This window comes from Myotis nattereri, assembly GCF_964212035.1.
Source record: "Myotis nattereri genome assembly, chromosome: 18".
NCBI lineage: Eukaryota > Metazoa > Chordata > Mammalia > Chiroptera > Vespertilionidae > Myotis > Myotis nattereri.
In genome coordinates this window covers 5,432,733-5,450,451 of record NC_138093.1, presented here as the reverse complement: position 1 = coordinate 5,450,451, position 17,719 = coordinate 5,432,733, and the positions used below count along the sequence as shown (strand labels likewise).

Here is a 17,719-nt window from a genome sequence, read left to right as displayed (position 1 = left end):
AATATAATTTATGTCTTTCAGGACCTCCTGGAATAGCTCTTCAGAGGAGCTGGGACCGCACATGGATGATGGAAACACAGTACCTCTTACACTCCCTGTGGCTCCGACTTGGGGAAATAAATTTCCCATTGCGAGGAATCCAGCTCTGTTTCTGCTGCTTCCGTCAAAGCCAGAAGGACCTCTACTAAAGACATGCAGGGGGTGGTGGGGACAAAACCCTAAACACACACAATTGGCTCTGAGAAGAGGGGGAGACATTTTTAAATCTTTAACCTCTTATTTCAAGTTGTCTTTTTGCAAAGTATGGGCTCTTTGGGGTTTGTTTTTGTTTTTTACGGGAAATGAAATGGAATTTGAAGGGAACATTTCACTAACTGTACTCCTGCATGTTTTGCATGGCGCCTGCCCCAGGGCACCTGCCAACTCCAGCATCAACCCTCACAAGTAGCCGGTGCGGTCCCTAGGCTCTGCTGGTGACACAAAGCAGCTGCAGAGATGAACACGCAGGCGCTGGTGACTGGCATGACTGGGCAGCCTTTCTGACTCTGGGGACAGCCCTCCTCCGAGAACGCTGCCACCAGATCCTCCCTTTTTATTTTTTCCAGGGACCATAGATCAGTGATTTTTCTTTTTCCTGCTTAATTAGGCATACCCTTGTTAATTGCCCTTTGATGACTAACTTAACCATGTGCTTCCAAGACACTAAATCAGGAGAACTTAAAGGGCAATATTTTTAACTGGGGGCAGGAAGAAGGGCGCAGCAGAGAACTGACTAGACAGAGCACTATGAAAGGAGAAATCCTTCCTTCCTCCAAGATCTTTCAAGCCATGCTGTGTGTGTGCCTGCAGACCTGCTCAAGGACAGGGCGCAGGGCTTGCCCGGGGTGTCTGCCCAGGCGGTGCAGCCCCTGAGGACGGAACATGGGCTTCCTCGTGCCCTGCTGCCTGCTGTGTTGGCTCAGTGGTGAATCATTCAATTGGCTGCTTATATGTTTCCTCTTAGGTGGCTTGTTGTACGTGGAGCCAGGACTAGACATGTTTTCAGATTTATAGGCTTTATTTTTAAAATCAGAATTTTATTGCCAGCTCTCTTCCTTGCCCCTTCTCCCCAGCTTTGCCAAGTAATTTATTGGCATGAACCTTTCGGCTGAACCAACTGAAAACGCTTCCAGTGTAAGATGAGGTTTTGTGTGACACATTAAGTTCATATTTTAAATTTAAGGGAGTTTTCCATTTGACATTTATTTCAAATTCAATCAATTATAGAATGTAGTGAGGTGGATTTTTGGGTGGCCATCTAGTCATGGAAAGCTGCAATAAATTTTAATATGGCTTGAATATTTGCTATACAGGAATATAGTATAGTATGCTTTTGGTCTTGGTGTACCTGCTGTGCTGGTCACGGTTTCTCCCAATAAGTATGATTGGGACATTCTCTGGTAACTGCCATTTTGCTGCTAGTTCATTTTATGGCCAGAAAGCCCATAAAAAGTAAATGTGCCAAATTAACTTTTGTCAGAATGTGTGAGCAGATGGCTAAAGTTCTCTCCTCACCAGAATGGAATAACAGCAGCAGGGAAAGTGGGGGAGGGAGTAGACAGAGAATTGTAGAGACTTGGAAACTGCATAAAATTAAATGAGTCAGTGAGCTTCAGTTAGAAAATAATGTTAGGGAGAGCAGTTTTTGTGAAGAAAATTAATATTTGTTAGAGCCAGAGAGCACTCATCTTTGAGGAAAAGCTCGTTAATTTTGCAGGTTTTTAAATAAAAAATAATTCCAAAGATAAACCAGTTCACAAAGGATAGAGTGTCAGCCTTTATCCCAGACATCCTCACCTTCTGCCCAAAGTGAATTTTTTAACGTGTTTTTTTTTTTAATTGATTTCAGAGAGAGGAAGGGAGATGGAGAGAGGGATGGAAACATCAATATGAGAGAATAATTGATCAGCTGCCTGCTGCATGCCCCACACTGAGGATCAAGCCCACAACCTCAGTATGTGCTCTGACCAGGAATCAAACTCTGACCTCCTGGATCATGGGGCGATGCTCAACCACTGAGCTGGGCCTGCCCAAAGTGAATTTGATGTCCAGAAAAGATCTATTTCACCTACACCTTTTCCCCTAGCATATACTCACTGGGGTAGACGTGCTGAGATACGGTGATTCGCTAATCAGCTTTAATTTATAGGAAAGTTAATATTCTTCTCTAAGCATATAAGAGTAGGGCTCTTTGCTTATAATGATACCTGGGATTTCTGTAGAAATTAGTTTTCAGAGCAGCTTCACTTGCAATATGTCATTTGAACCTCAACATTCTTGTGAAATAAAGAAAAGATAGGGTTGTATTTCCCATTTTTAGGAGATAGAGCTGAGGTACAAAAATGGAGTAAATTGTCCAGGGCCCCTGTATATCACGGGCAGTGTGGGCTGGAACATGAACTCTGGAACATTTTGCGTGCGGGTGCTGCCTCCCTGAACAGGCTCCTTCCTTGCAGACTGGCTGTTCTGTGGGGCAGGAATCAGTGGCATTTCTTTCAGAGCAGTGTTTAGTGCCCTTTTGCCACCTTGGTAAAAATTCTATTCTCCTGTTTTTCCTGGCTAAAAACAATGATAGTTTTGATAGTGTGTTTAGAAACTGCTTCTCACCTCATTTAGGGTCACTGTTCAAGAGTGCAGGAATGAACTCTCCACTGTGAGTCACTTTTCCATTCTCCTCATTTCCCATCCCTGGCTGACTAGCTGGCTCAGTTGGTTTGAGGACTGCTAACAAGCCTGGTGTATTCCCTTTATCAGCTAGTTAGTATTCTACATCAACCTGCTCACTCACAAGTATATGTCCTCAGCCATGAGCAAAACAGCCTAAATCCATGATTGCATCTAAGAAAAAAAGATCTCTAATTTGTCCTACTGATGTTGGGTTAGGAGCATTATCTTTGAAAGTAAAGAATAGCATATCATTGTAGAAAGTTCCGGGCTTGATTATAGCAGAAGAGATTATTATTTCTAGTGGCTTTAGCAATAAAATTTATCATCATAAGAGAGATTGGACATATTAGACCATCCAGAGTGGGTCTGAGCTCTTAAATGCAGGTGGAGAACTTGCCATCTTTCCTGCTCTGTGGAGAGGTATCTTAGACCTGAGGGGGCTTTTGGTTTTCAGTGAGACCAGAGACCAGGGATGCATACACCTAGGCTGTCATTTGGATGGAAATACACGTAGAAGAATAAAGTGTTTAGAGTGTGTGGCTGTTCTAGGTTGGGCTCAGGAGATTCAATAGGTTAGTTATTACATAGAACCTGCCAGGTCTGCCTCTGGGCCTCTACATGCCCAAGCTGGCTTCTCACCCCTGACAGACTAGTAATTCTCCTGCCACCTCTAGCTCCTGCTGGTTCTCCCAAGGCCTTTGTCATGATACCAGGGATACAGAGAGGTGTTGGCTTGTCCAGACCCACCCCAGTGGCAGGGCACCTGCCACCCCAGTTCTTTATTTTCCAGGCAAATCATCCAGGTAGAGATTCTCTCTTCCCTTTTAGGAGGGCTCTAAGAGCCCTGCCCCAGTGTGCATGGGCTCAGAGCTCATCCTGTTAATTGTCGGTACAGCCCCCTCGCCCCACTTGAAGCCTGGGGACTTGGAACTGCTCAGATAGGAAGAGATTCAGCTTTCAACTTTGCTACTACCTTTTCTCAAGCAGGAAAATAAGCATGGACTAAATGTCCTTTGAACAGAACCAAAGTTTCAGATTTGCCACATGATGGAGTGATGGGAGGGGCCAGACTTTCAGCCCTGGCACTCAGCAGGTGCCAGGCTTTCTGTCCCATCTGCCACAGTTTGCCCAGCTCAGGAGGCTCTGGGAGTACCATCCTGCCCAGCAGAGCCCAGGCCTTACCCTCATGGAGGGTGATTGAAATCGCAGCAGCATGTTGATTTCCTGGTTACATCACATTATAACAAGAATCGGAACATGAACTTGAAATTATCTTCAACTTGCTGTATGCATTTTTTCACACCAGTGCATTCTTAAGCGTTCTTGTTTATAGAAAATAACAAACTAATCTGTACCTTTATATATATGTACATATATACATGTATAAACTGTATAGTGTACATGCTATTGATTTATTGATGTGTCCCAGATCTCTACTGCAGTTCTCTTCCGCATGCCCTCCATTTGTGGTCAGGTGACTGAATGTTCCCTGATAGTCTGCCCACCTCCTGTGTTTGGACATCTAGGGAAGAGGGTTTAGTCGTACCCTCCTCCTCATCCTCGTGCACAGAAATGCTCAGGGTCCCCATGTGCCTGTTGTTCAAACCCCTCTTGTCTCTTGCTCCCTTTCTGAGCATGTGGTCCCTCTTGTTCTGTATCTTTGCCTCTTCCCCAAACTAGGGGACAGCTGCCTTCCTACTAAAGTGTAAAGCAGTTATTAAGATCATTACTGCATGTGCGCTAAAAACAAACCAGTCTTCTGTTCCCTTGGAACAGAAAATTGCATGTGAGGTGGGATAATCAAGTCTCAACAACCCATGTCATTTACACAACAAAGCCAGACCCCATAATAAAATTCCACAAAATGGAAACAAAACTCAACTTTCTTTAGCACTGTGTAAATAAATTTGGATGTGTTTAACTTTGTACTGGTAATTTTCTGTATATTTGCAATATTTGGGTTAGAAATAAAACAGACTGGGACTTTGTTACCTGACCTACTGAAATGACTAAACTACAATTTGTTACTATGATAGCTTTTCCAGTTTCTTGCTTCAGCAATCAAACCAAACCAGCACACAAGCCAATTAAAGTGCCAGGACTGTGCATTTATAGCATGAAAGGTATTAAGATAATTTATGGGGGAAACTACTTACTTTTTTCCTTCCTCTTTATGCTCATAAAGATCTACTTCCCATGGGTATTTACTTGTAGGACCAGCTTTCTTGTTCTTTCCCCCAGAAAGTCTAACTGACCCACCCTGCACACCTTCTCAGGTTTCAACTGCTTTACTTTTCCTCTGGACACAGCGACATCCAATTACTCTCCTGAATTATATGTTCCTTATAGCAGGTTTGACAAATGACAACACTGAAGTTTAACTTTGGTATCTTTCCATTTGCTTCTCTTGCTGCTCTTATTCATAGTCCTTCCTGATCCATTTCATTTAAGGCCTTTCAAAGAGTTGCCCCTTTCCTCTCATCCAAAATATTTCTTTTAGGAGAGGTTCATGCTGACCCCGCGCCCACCCCCACCCCCCGGACCTGAAAAACAGGTTCCTGCACCCCAAAGTATGTGTACAGTGTGTCCTGGTCTTGAGCCCCTATATAAGTCACAAAGAGGGCTTCTGTTCCTCATCCCAAGACTAACACAGACTATTGGGATCCGATTGACTCTGCCCCCAAATTGAGAGCTAAAAGGTAACCATGAGTAAGGAGCCTATACATTCAACCACACTCACTTTTCCTTAAAAAAATAAGGGCCTAGTGAGGAGGGGTATATGGGAACTCCATATTTCCATTCAACTTTGCTGTGAACCTAAACCTCTAAAAATAAAGTCCATATAGAAATAGAGATGTATATACCAAGGAGATACACAGTCTGGCTTCTGGGGATAAAGAGCACAACAGGAAACCAGATCATTTGGATGGAGTACGCACATGTAGAACGATGGTTTGGTAAACTGGAAATCATATAGGACCTTCAGTATGTAACTTGACACCTACCGTGGGTTGGCCACTTCCCTACATTTTTATCACTTTATCCTCAACTCAACCCTAGCCTCATTATCCTTGTTTCACAGACCAAAGACCTGTGGTTCAGAAGCAGTGATTGGCTCAGAGTCACCTAGCTAATGAGTGAGCGGTATAGCCAAAAGTCACACTCAAGTCTTCTGACCTTATGCCCCTGGCTTTCCTCCTCCCCCTGCTGCCTCTCACTTTCTTTGTACTTTATCTGCTAGGCCAGGGAGCTTTCAAAGGGGCAAGTGCCCTGACCTAAAAATAGCTCACATTTATCGAGCACTTAGTCAGCTATACTCTGCTAAGCACTTTACACAGATTGCCTCTCTTAATCCTCACAGCAACCCTATGGTTACTATCATCTCTACTTTTCAGATGAGGAAACACAACTAAGACAGACTGTGATGTGTCGCAAGTCACACAACTAGTTGGTGATGGGCCAACATGAGCCCTGGTAGTCTGGCTCTAGAGTGCCGACTACCTTCCACTGTCACTAGGGAGAGGGGGAGAGAATGGGTACATACCCTTGAAGGTCAAGTTGACAAGCCCTGGCCGGTGTTGCTAAATGGTTAGAGCCTTGGCCCGTGCCCCTGAAGGCACACTGAAGGGTGGTAGGTTCAATTCCTGGTCAAGGACACACACCTGGGTTGGAGGTTCGAGCTCCCACCCCTGTTGGGGCATGTGTGGGAGGCAACCAATAGATGTGTCTCTCCACATCAATGTTTTTGTCTCCCTCCCTCCCTCCCCACTTCCACTCTCTCTAAAAATCAATGGAAAAAATATCTTCAGGAGAGTATCAACAACAACAAAAGGTCAAGTTAAAAATTTACAACTCATTGAATATGGGAGTAGAGAGACAAAGTGGAGTTAAAGGTGTGCCTGTCACTCAGCTAATTCTGGGGCCCCTTTCTTTGGACCTGAACACCATGTCGGATGAGCTGGAGGTCAGGAGTCAAGATGTCACCCAACCCCACAGGAGCCAGAAGCCCTGTCTGGATGGTCTTTGCATGGGGGAGAAGGGGGAGCTATTTGAAGCTCAAGCTCTCTCCTCCCTCCCTGGTGCTGCGTGAGGGGTGTCATCTCACTCCCAAGATAACAGGGCCACCTCGGCCCTCCTCCTGTGGCTATTCTGGGCTGCTGTCTGATCCCCCTTTCTTGCCCCAGCCCTGCTTCAGCCCTTCTTCTGGGAGTAGCGGGGTGGGGAGAAGCCAGCCCAATTACATAACCCCATGCCAGGGACCCCTGGAGAGGCTGAAGAGCAGGTGCTCAGCCCCTCTCTCAGCATCAACAGTGAAAATCTGCCGCTGGAGCCCAGCCTTGGGTGGCCCAGCATGGAGGCAGTCACGGCACCGGAGGTGGCCTCAGGACCCACGCTGAAGGTGAAAGAAGCCAGCCCAGCAGATGCGGAAGAACCCCAGACTTCACCTCGACAGGGGGCCAGCAGCCCTATTCCTCAGCTCCTGGCCCCTCTAGAAGGTGACCGTGGGGTTAGGGAGGGTGGTGGGAGATGGGAGGATATTCCGACTCCCTGATGGCACCGCCTTAGCTTTATGCAGAGCTGACGACTTCATGGGATGGGGACTTAGGACAGAGAAGCATTGGTTGGAGCCCCCCACCCCCTTCCTTGGTGGACTCTTTCTTGCTATTCCTGTATCTCTGCTGGGTGTTTGCTTTTTTAGCTGAGAATTCGGTAAATGGTGTTTGTGGCACTTTACAATGACTAATAATGTTTATACTTTTACCTTTAAAAAATGTCTATCACAGGGACCAGGACAGGGGTGGGCAAACTTTTTGACTCGAGGGCCACAATGGGTTCTTAAACTGGACCGGAGGACCGGAACAAAAGCATGGATGGAGTGTTTGTGTGAACTAATATAAATTCAAAGTAAACATCATTACATAAAAGGGTACGGTCTTTTTTTTTTTTAGTTTTATTCATTTCAAACGGGCCGGATCCGGCGTAGTTTGCCCACGGCTGGACTAGGAGGACCTACTATACTAATGCCAGTCAGAAAGGGAATGAGGGTGAGATCGTGGCTGTCTAGATTAAAAGAGAGAAATGAAAAGCTATTGTGATTGGAAGACTAAGTAGTGAATAGTCCATGACACTCTGCCTCTCCCTGGGCAGTGCCATGAATCCAGGGCCTACCCCAACACCCCCACTAGCTCCCATGGGAAACCCCACCTCTCAGAATCTGAGCCCCATGGAAGCAGAGCCCTCCTGGGAGAAGCATGTGGCTTCTTCTCCATGGTGGTCTCCCTGAGCCTCTTGGCAAAGAGGCATTTTTGAGCTAGGAGGTGGTGGGTGCCCCTTCCAGTCCTTGGTTCCCACCCCCACTGCCGACAGCTCCGTGCTGCTCACCTGGGTCTAGCTGAGCTGACCAGAGGTGGAAGGAGAAATAGAGAACTAATTTCTTAAAAGCCTTGGTTCAGGAGTGATTCTCAGCAATTTTACTCACATATCACTGGCAAAGGGGCCGCCCCTTCTCAGAGATCATGATACTGTGTAAGAGAACATGTAAATCTGGGTGGGCAATTGGCCATCTCTGTCATAGAGGTGGGGATGAGAGAATGGGATGCTGTAATTCAGATTATAGAGGGGCTGCAGTTACTGATCTAGACAATGACCAAGGAACAAGGGTGAAGCCAGGGGAGGACTAAGTTCCTGGAGGAGTAGCAGGCATGGTGTAAGGCCCGGCAGAGGTTGGAAGGATGGCTGTGGAAATCACCAGGAATTATGACTGGAGCAGCGCTGGGGAGAACGACAGTGAGCCAGGGCAAAAGGCACCAGCAGAGGGGAAGACCACCACAGGGAAGGGCAATAAGTCTTCTCAGAGAAGTGTTATCTATGTCTATGTCCTTTTATTTTTTTCTGACCTTAGTTTCATGCTCTTCAAGGAGAAGACATTCTTGTCCTTCACAAGGTGTTCCTGAGGTCACATATGCCTTTCCCATCACACTCCTCCAGAGAGGTTTCTGATAAGTCCAAGGCCACATTCTAAGCATCTGCTAATGTTTCTCTAAGAAATGCTGGTACTTTTGGGATCCCTGGAAATCTCAGGTTATGTTTCAAAGCCACAGTTCATCTTGTGCATTCGCCATGTTCTGGTAACCATTCACTGACGACACACACACTCACACGCACACACACATGCACACCCCGCCTTCACTCTGCAAATGTGTCCATCTTGTTTCTTCCCTCTCCAGGACATAATTCATAACATCAATCTGGACTACACAGCCCTTAGGGAACTGCTGGAGAAAAAGTCTTTAACCATGTGAAAGGGAATTATGAGAGGATATGAACAAACTTTCCCATGAGCAAAGAATAAGGAAATGGGCATAAACTTCAGTGGAATGAAATTAGGGTGAACTAGGAGGAATTTTCTAATCAAGAAGAGTCAGATTTTTGGACGTTAGGTGATCTTCACTACTAATTTCTAAGAAAGAATTAGATATCGTCCTGTCTGAGAGAAATACAGCACTAAGAGAGACACAGCTCAGGGCCATGTTTTCGGGCTCCAGTCTTTGGTTCACATCCCTCCTGGCATCAGAGGAGGAGAAAGCCATGTTTCCTCAAGGTCAGTACAATTCACACCTCACTGGGCTATGGAGGTGTGAAGAGAGATGCCCCAAATAAGCCCCCCTATTAACATTCTCAGCAAAGGGTCAGATTGCTCTTGTTTGCAGGGCACACAAGAAGGCCGGGTTGAGCTGGGGAAGTGCCTGCTGCTTGCTGCCCAGGCACCTGGAGCTGTCAAACACTCTTCTGCCACCTCCCACACTTTGTCAGCTGCTTTAGCCTCAAACCATCCTTTGCCCTCCAATGGGGGCCAGGGAGCCTGCTGAAAGCCACATCCTCACCTACTGAACCTCAGTTGGAGCAGTCTAATAGCTTCAGTTTGTCCCCTATCTACTCACCATTGTGTCAGGGAGTCTCACTTATAAACAAAGAACTTCACAGGAGACCTCTGGGGAGGAGAAGACCACCATCCTAACTGACAGCCTCTCTTCTCTCTCTGCCCCTGTTGGGATCCCCTCTGGATCTCAGGGCCATTCTGCTCATCCTCCTCCTAATTCCCCTCCCTCTCTTAGCTTATGTGCTACATCAACCCATTTCTTTCATGTTTTTCTGTAGTTCAGGTGAAACTATGCTGACACTTAGCAAGGTATTTTTCTAAGAAACAAAAGGAACACCACGTGGAAACAGATACATGAGCACACACCCATCTACAGAAGCCTGTTTCCTCCCTGAAGTCTGAGCAGAGCAGAGCTCAGCAAGCACATCTTCTAGGCATGACAGCTTGGGCTTCTTTTCTCGCCTCAACCGTTTCAATTCTTGAGGGTGTCCCTTATTTGCCACCTCCCTCCAGGGGCAAGATCACAGTCAGAGCCTTGGCTTTGGTGCCCAGTCTCAGGTGGATACTGGAGGACAGAAGTGTGGACAGGTTTGCCATGCTCAGATAGGGAAGCAGGAGTCCCGGTCCAGCACAACTTCCCAACTAGACATGATACTCTCAGCAAAACTGTTTCCTTCTCCAAGCCCTTTCCTTCCAGTCTGCTCCTTGTGCTGGGTGCTCAGCTAGGCCCTTCATAACACAGCCATTCTGGAGGCTCCCCTCCAGCCCTCTCTCTAGCAAGTGTGAAGGGTGACTTCCCCACCCAACAGTGGGGAACCAAGCCCAACAAGATGAGGTTTTGACCCTCCTTTTCAATTGCTGCCCTCTTTTTTCAGAAAACCCTTAAGTCATATCCGCCTGTTCTCAACGCCTTGGTGGCTTGCCAAGATGGCCCGAGGAGAGCAACACATCGCACAAACACTTCTTCTGTTCTTCATGCCCCACCCCCTCCCAAAGTCAAAGTCAAACAGAGAGCGAGCAGAGCAGGGTCATTCAGCTGCCTGGGCTCTGAGGCTGTCCTATTTCTACTGAGGCTAGCAGACCCTGAGCGGCTCAGGGAGGACGGGCGCTCAGAGCACTGGAGGGCCTGAACTTCATTCCTGCAGGAGTGAAGTGCAGTCTAAGACAGCACAACCCAAGTGAAAACATAAGGCACACAGCAGAAAAGGAAACTAGGTAAATAAAATGGACTGTGCACTGAATGTCTGTGGTTATGTTCACTTACAAAGGCCAGATGATCTTGAGATCGTAACTGTGGGAGTGAAATTGTTGGTCTCTAGACAACGATCTAAAAATTGAGGGGTAGAAAGAACAATGCAGAACCACTATTTTATTTTAAATTTCATCATTCAAAATTTTGCAGTATATAATGTATATATGTATATATTTAAACAGTTCAATTTATAGGTAAGTGTACATTGGGGTGAATGCTTAGGAATGTATTTACAGAGAAATGGATGTTATCAAAAATTTGGAATCCACTATCAAGCAATTGTACTGGGGGTGGGGCGGGGAGTGAGTGTCCAACTGCTAGGAATGAATCTTTAGGGGAGGCTGGGAAGTTGGTGGGAACTGAGGCACTGTCACATTCCATTTAAAAGAACAGCAGCAGGGGCTATATGTGCCTGAGAAAGGAGGAGACAGGAGCCCCCAAAAGGCTGGAAAATGGTGTCTGTCTTAGCTGACACCAAGGGAACCCAGGTGGGATGTTTGCATTTTCTCAGTCAAGGCAGCCTGAGGCCAAGGAGAGAAATTATACCTGGGCCTTTTCCAAACGTCACACTCAGCACTTTCTGAGCATCTCCTGTCTTCATCCTGGAAGCCAATAAACATGATCTAATCTTTCTTCTCACTGGGGGGTCAAGGGTAAGTAAGCAGTGGATCTAGTATGTCCCAGATTGTTTGTACAAAGTGATCCTCCACAAACTGGAAGAACACTGTGCAGGCACTGAGCAGGGCAGCCATGCAGGGGAGGGCACCCAGACGCCAGCAACCTCTGCAATGACATCAGTGCTGTCTGAGCGGGTCTAGGGTGCTGGAAGGGAAAGCTTTCTCCTCGGGTCTGGCACCAAACTAGGGTACAGAGCTGACACTTGGAGGTCAGAATTAACATTGAAAATGGCCTTGACAAAAGGAGTGTTGTTAAGGATAAATGTAGCAAACGGGTGGAAAGACAAACCACACAGACTGGACTTGTCTGTGCACAAACAGAAAAAAGAAATCTTAGTTGATGGAAAGTCAGGAGTTGCTGGTTATAAATTAACAGAAGCATCAGGTTCCCACTCCAGTGCTCTTGCTGCCAAGACTGACGCTCCCTAGAGGGTTCTTTAGCCAGTTGTTTGTCCCTACACCCCAGCAAGATGATAGGAGCGATCTTCCCATTCCCTACGAGAGAACTTAATTTGCTAAGCCTGGGTTACCTGCCCATGGAGCACAGCTGAAGGCAGTACCCACTCCCTCTGAGCACCACTCTTCCCACCACAGGAAGCTCACCACCCCATTCTCTCCCTTTCCGTCACTCAGAGCAACCTAAGATCTGGTTACCTCGGGCGCTGAGGCAGACCTACATCCGAAAGGTTGGAGACACTGTGAACCTACGAATTCCGTTCCAGGTGATCAGACCCCAGCCCCACTGGGACCTTGGCTGGGACCAGGACAAGGTTTGATTTGGAAACAGATACCAAGAGTCCTACTAGCAGTGGGGCAGTTGTCCTGGTCTTGAATGAAGGGCGCCATATCACCAGAAGTTAGAGCCAAATGGGCCTTCCATCTGCACGGCTGAGGGAGGGATGGGTTGGGCCCCATGTGATGAGGTGAGGCTAATGCGTGTCCCTCAGTCTGCAGAGGTCTGGGAGCTCTCAGCTGGGAGGGCTCTCGGGAGTTTGGGCAGCTATTGTTAGTCCCAGCTGCCCTGCATGTCTGTGACCTAAACTCACAGAGGGTGGGAGACTCAAGGCCACCCCTTTTCCCATGATCCTTAGGCTGTTGCTGAAAGACAGAAGTCTCCTGGGGGAGTCTACCAATCTCTAACTCAAGGAATTTGTAGCTGCAAATCAAGTCACCATGTGGAACTGGGGGGAGGGTCAAGAGGCCTCTTGGGGCTGCTCACAGCCTTATCCCTATTTCTCAGGGCAAACCCAAACCTCGAGCCACCTGGACACATAATAGCTGTGCCTTGGATGCCAGTCGTGTGAGTGTGCGGAATGGGGAACAGGACTCCATCCTCTTCATCCGAGAAGCCCAACGTGCTGACTCAGGTCGCTACCAGCTCAGTGTGCAGCTGGGCGGGCTAGAGGCCACTGCCACCATTGACATCTTGGTGATCGGTACGGTGGGGAGAGCACGAGATGGGGTGGTCCTCCGGGGGTCCCTCTCCAGGCATCACAGAGAACTGGGGAATCCAGGGTGGCTCCCACACGCTGAGTGTGGGACACAGAAGTGGATGGAGGGAGGAGTAGCTGAGCAGGAGGAGAAGGGGCACTCCTGAAGCCATTTCCACGCACGTGAGTTGTACCCTGCCCTGTGCCATGCTTGGCCCTTTCAGAGAGGCCAGGCCCTCCGCAGAGTATCAAGTTGGTGGACGTTTGGGACTCCAACGCTACCCTGGAGTGGACACCTCCCCAAGACACAGGCAATGCGGCACTCCTGGGATACACGGTGCAGAAGGCTGACACAAAATCTGGGGTGAGGCCCAGCGGGGTGGGAGGAAGGGAAGGAGGCATAGCACATTCTGGAATGGGGCTCTGATAGCTCCACATGGTGGGCTAAAGTGGATTGAGTTCACAAAACAGGTGTTTCATTCATGGCATCTTCTTGGGACCCCAAAGCTGTGGTTCACAGTGCTGGAGCGTTACCACCGCACCAGCTTCACAGTCTCCAACCTCATCATCGGCAATTCCTATGCATTTCGAGTCTTTGCTGAGAACCAGTGTGGGCTCAGTGAGACGGCCCCCATCACTGCCGACCTTGCCCACATCCAAAAAGCAGGTAAGGTGCGAAGACCCTGAGCTGGGAAGTGAAGGATAAAGACTTGAAGGAGGATGGAGATCACAGGCACTACATCAGGGCCTTTCTTGGTCACCTCAGTTACTGTTTACAAGACTAAGGGGTTTGCCCAGCGAGATTTCTCTGAAGCTCCAAAGTTCACCCAACCTCTGGTGAACTGCACTACAGTCACCGGCTACGACACCCAGCTCTTCTGCTGCGTCCGTGCCTCTCCCAAGGTGAGTGGGGAGTTCTACGGGCGGCTGTGCCATGCTGCTTCCTGCGCCTGCTCTAACCTTAGCTATGTCAAAGAGCATGCCAACCAGAACGTTTGCTCCCATCACCATCATCTGCCTCTTCCATAACAGGTCCTGTAGGAACAGTCAGGGCACTTGGAGTCCAAGACAGGCCAACGTGGAGAATATTCCCCGTATTCCTTTTAGTGTTTGTTCCTCATGTCTGAAGATGTCACTTTCTGACCGGCTGGCAATCGGGAATGAGCTCCAAAGCTGTCAGTCTCTCTGGCAGGGGTGTGGAGTGCCACTGGTTTCTCCTTACTCCCCCACCGCATTTCATCCGACCAGGGCCACGCACATGCGAGCTGCCTAAAATTGAGCCTTTGGCCACAACTCTGAGCAAGGTTCCCTGTCTATTTGCAACCTACCCACTCCACACATGGCATAAAAACCTTTACCAAGTACCTTATGTGTACTAGTCCTGGGTCAGACTATGTGGCCATAACATTTCAGAAAGAAAATACCCATAAGTCCACTCTAGAAACTACTTTCTAACCAGAGGGACAGGAGTAATTCCCAAGCCAACAGTGGGAAAGAATATGAACGATTCAATAATGTATATACAAAAAAGAGGCAAATCTGACACCCACTTCTTCTGATCCATAAGGGGCTGTTTGAGCAGGACAGAACAGAAGTTATCACTTTTCCTTTAGTCAGGAATACTTGATGAACAAGGCAAAGTTTCAGGTGCTCTTTTCAACCAAGAGGAGGAGCGTGGAGGCTGTTGAGGATCCCGGAAGGGGAATCCCTTCCCAAATATAAGGGATGGGGAGCTACCCAGAGGCCATTATCTCTTCTAGATTCCTGTACCATCTGTTCCTAAAGCACCCTACTGCTCCTGCTCCTCTGGCCGGTGTGTCCCCAAACCTTGAAGGCAAAGTGTCTCAGAGACTGGGCACAGAAAGAACAATTGGTTCTTACCCCCCCCTGATGCCCCCTCATCCTTATCTTCTAGCCAAAGATTGTCTGGCTGAAGAACAACGTGGATATCCAAGGCAACCCCAAGTACAGAGCCCTCACTCATTTGGGAATCTGCTCACTGGAGATCCGCAAGCCTGGTCCTTTCGATGGGGGCATCTACACCTGCAAGGCGGTTAACCCCCTGGGGGAGGCGTCCGTGGACTGTCGGGTGGATGTGACGAGTAAGCACAGAACTCATGCCTTAGGGTGAAGTCATGTCCTTTCTCCACGGGTGAAAAAGTTGGGGCAGAGACACAGCCTAGATGGAAAAGGGCTTAATTTGTTTCCCCCTTCAGGCCCTTTCATCAAAGTCAACATCAGGATGTATATAATTCTATAATATAGGAAGAGTTGCTATTTCAATTTTGCAAAAGAGAAACTTAACATACAGGGAGCTGATTGATTACTCAAGATTTCCAATGTTGGTTAAATGAGGAGTTGGCACTATGGTGGAAAGAGCCCAAGTTTCCTGGTCCTCACCCAGATCACTTTAAACACACACATACTCACACTCACACACACGCACGCACGCGTGTGCGCAAAAATACAATCTTCTGACTCAGTCCAAGAAAGCTGCACCTGTTTATTGGGCTTTTAAACAAATCAGAGAACTTTGCCCGCTGGTTTGTTAAAAGAAAATATTGCACATCTCTCTACCTCTTTTAAAGTATTCATTCATTCATTTACTGTCACCTTGTTCAGATCTCCATCATTGCATTTAGCACTTTGTTTTTATAATTATCAATTTACTGATCTGTTTCCCCATTAAACTATGAGCACTATGAGGGTGGACAATTTTATCTGCCTTTGTCTCGCCCCCCCCCCAACCCCCCAGCATTGAGCCCAGTTTCTGCACACAGCAGGCACTCTTTGTGTGTAGAATGAATTACATATACTATTCTTCTCTATGCATAGACTACTCATTAGCACCATGGACTCTCCCAAAAAACTGAGAAGCATACCCCTTCCCAGGAATCTGAAAGGTTTTCCAGAGATTTCTGAGATATTAACATTGGGAAATGTCTGAATTCTTGCAGCTCCTCTTTGAGGCTCCCGAAGAGGACATGGACAACCCTTGAGGAAGGTAAGGAGAGAGAAACAGGTGTCTGAATGTTCCATGTTTATGGCTAGTGTTGTTGAGACATGGGCAGATGTGAATTCCTGAGCCTTTCAATCCTATCATTCCCATGGAGGAAATTTATCATAGATGAAATCTACTTTTGCCACATGCTCTATCTATCTATACTACTCAAGTTCATGATAGGAATTTACGCTCCTCTGAAGAAGAGTGATAGCATCTGCCTAATTGTCAGGGGGATCTGTGGGAGGGAGGTGGGCAGATGCTGTAAGAAAAAATGTTACAGGAATAACCAGGAGTAGAGGATGGGCAGGGTCACCACCACCACATGGTGGCAGCAAGGGAAAGGAGAAGGAAGCTGCTCTTGCCGATGGTTTCTACTTCAGTATCATTAGCATGGTGAAAACCAGATCCAGTGCCTGTTGTTGTTTTTTTTTACTTTGAAGTTTATGGATTCCTTCTCCTGCAAGAGGATAATTGAAAATGTGGGTATGTGGTTCCAAGCAGCACATTATAAGCAAATGGCAACTCAGATCATTGTTTAGAATTGGATAGCGCCTTCAGATTCTAAATCATTCACAGTAGAAATGTTGTGTACAAACTGATGAGTGAGATGAAAGAGAAGCTTATGAGAGAATTAAAGAGAATGGGTTCCCAATGTCTCCTCCTACTTGCAGCTCCTGGCTGATAAAAATTGAGAATGAATTCAATCCCAGGAGCTTATCATTGATAAATAGCAAATGAAAACCCTAAGGGATGCATTAAAGTACAAACTTCTCAGAAGAACTCTCTGCCAGTTGGCTTGCAAAGACAGTTCTCTTGCCATCCCTCAGTTCCCCCTCTGCATCAGTATTGTGCTGGGTTAGTGTTAGCTGTCCTTTTACCTCTCGCCCAGCCAGTGCCCAGCAATGAGGCAGGGTAAGCAGAGAATTCATACCACCCTGTATGTGCTCTGGCTGCTGGCTGTTACGGCCATAACAAACGCTCTCTTTTCTGTGCCTCCAGGAAGCCTGACTGTGCTGAGATTGTGTTCTTAAGGAGCTTCAGTACAGCATCTGGTTTGGACTGATCTAAATAAATGGGAGGCTCCTCAGTGTATAAGTGTCCATCTGTTTGTGCCTTTCCATGTGGGAAAACCATTTAGAAAGTTGGAAATCTCAAGCCAGACTATTTGCAATTTCAGAAAACCTCAGATTCCTCTTTCTCTTCTGATACCCACTTTCCACAGAGGTTTCTAATACTGTCCTTGTCCCTAGACAGTGTATGACAGAACTGAGTTCAACTCTATACGGTACCAGGTGCTGAAAGAGATGCTGGAGGTAACCTGCCTCTTCCTCTCTGGGCTTTCCAGTAAAAGCTGGATAACAACAGGAGGCACATCCAGACAGCAGGACACATAAATACATACCTCGCTAATTAGAGACAGAGCACTAAGACTTGAGGGCTTGGAGACATTGAAGAAATTGCAGCATATTCTTATTAAGCCCCAGGGAAAGAATTAAGGTGAGGTGTTCTTGCTTACATTTGTTTTTATTCTTATAACAAATAACATATTAAAGGCATTCTGTGATGGAATCTGCAAAAGACAGCAACAATTCCTCCCATCCTAGGTTGGGCATGGTGATCAAGAGTTAGCATTGCCCTGGTTGGGTAGCTCAGTTGGTTAGAGCATCATCCCAATGCCAAGGTTGTGGGTTCGATCCCCAGTCAAGATACATACAAGAATCAACCAATGAATGCATGCGTAAGTGGAACAGACTCCTCTTTCAACAACAA

General features: G+C 47.1%; 2 protein-coding genes across 3 annotated transcripts in view; both read left to right on the top strand.

Annotated features, from left to right (window-relative positions):
• Window positions 1-2,879, top strand: part of SORT1 (sortilin 1) — a 58,591-nt gene extending 55,712 nt beyond the window's left edge. For both annotated transcript variants that reach the window (XM_081112042.1, XM_081112041.1), the window contains exon 20: window positions 22-2,879. In XM_081112042.1, coding sequence (XP_080968168.1) covers window positions 22-36 — 15 coding nt within the window. In that variant the 3' untranslated portion in view covers window positions 37-2,879. The remainder of the gene's footprint in view (window positions 1-21) is intronic.
• A 4,023-nt stretch (window positions 2,880-6,902) lies between these two features.
• MYBPHL (myosin binding protein H like) lies at window positions 6,903-17,049 on the top strand. Its single transcript, XM_081112720.1, has 9 exons — window positions 6,903-7,202; window positions 12,149-12,237; window positions 12,756-12,951; window positions 13,170-13,309; window positions 13,453-13,612; window positions 13,712-13,848; window positions 14,861-15,047; window positions 15,903-15,949; window positions 16,949-17,049. Exons 1-8 carry the CDS (start codon window positions 6,956-6,958, stop codon window positions 15,911-15,913), a joined length of 1,167 nt encoding a protein of 388 aa, XP_080968846.1. The 5' UTR covers window positions 6,903-6,955; the 3' UTR covers window positions 15,914-15,949; window positions 16,949-17,049.
• The last annotated feature ends 670 nt before the right edge of the window (window positions 17,050-17,719 follow it).

Coding starts and splice junctions, on each gene's coding strand:
- MYBPHL (XM_081112720.1), top strand. CDS start 6,956: ATGCCAGGGACCCCTGGAGAGGCTGAAGAGCAGGTGCTCAGCCCCTCT. Junction 12,952..13,169: donor CATTGACATCTTGGTGATCG/GTACGGTGGGGA, acceptor TGGCCCTTTCAG/AGAGGCCAGGCCCTCCGCAG. Junction 13,849..14,860: donor GCGTCCGTGCCTCTCCCAAG/GTGAGTGGGGAG, acceptor CTTATCTTCTAG/CCAAAGATTGTCTGGCTGAA.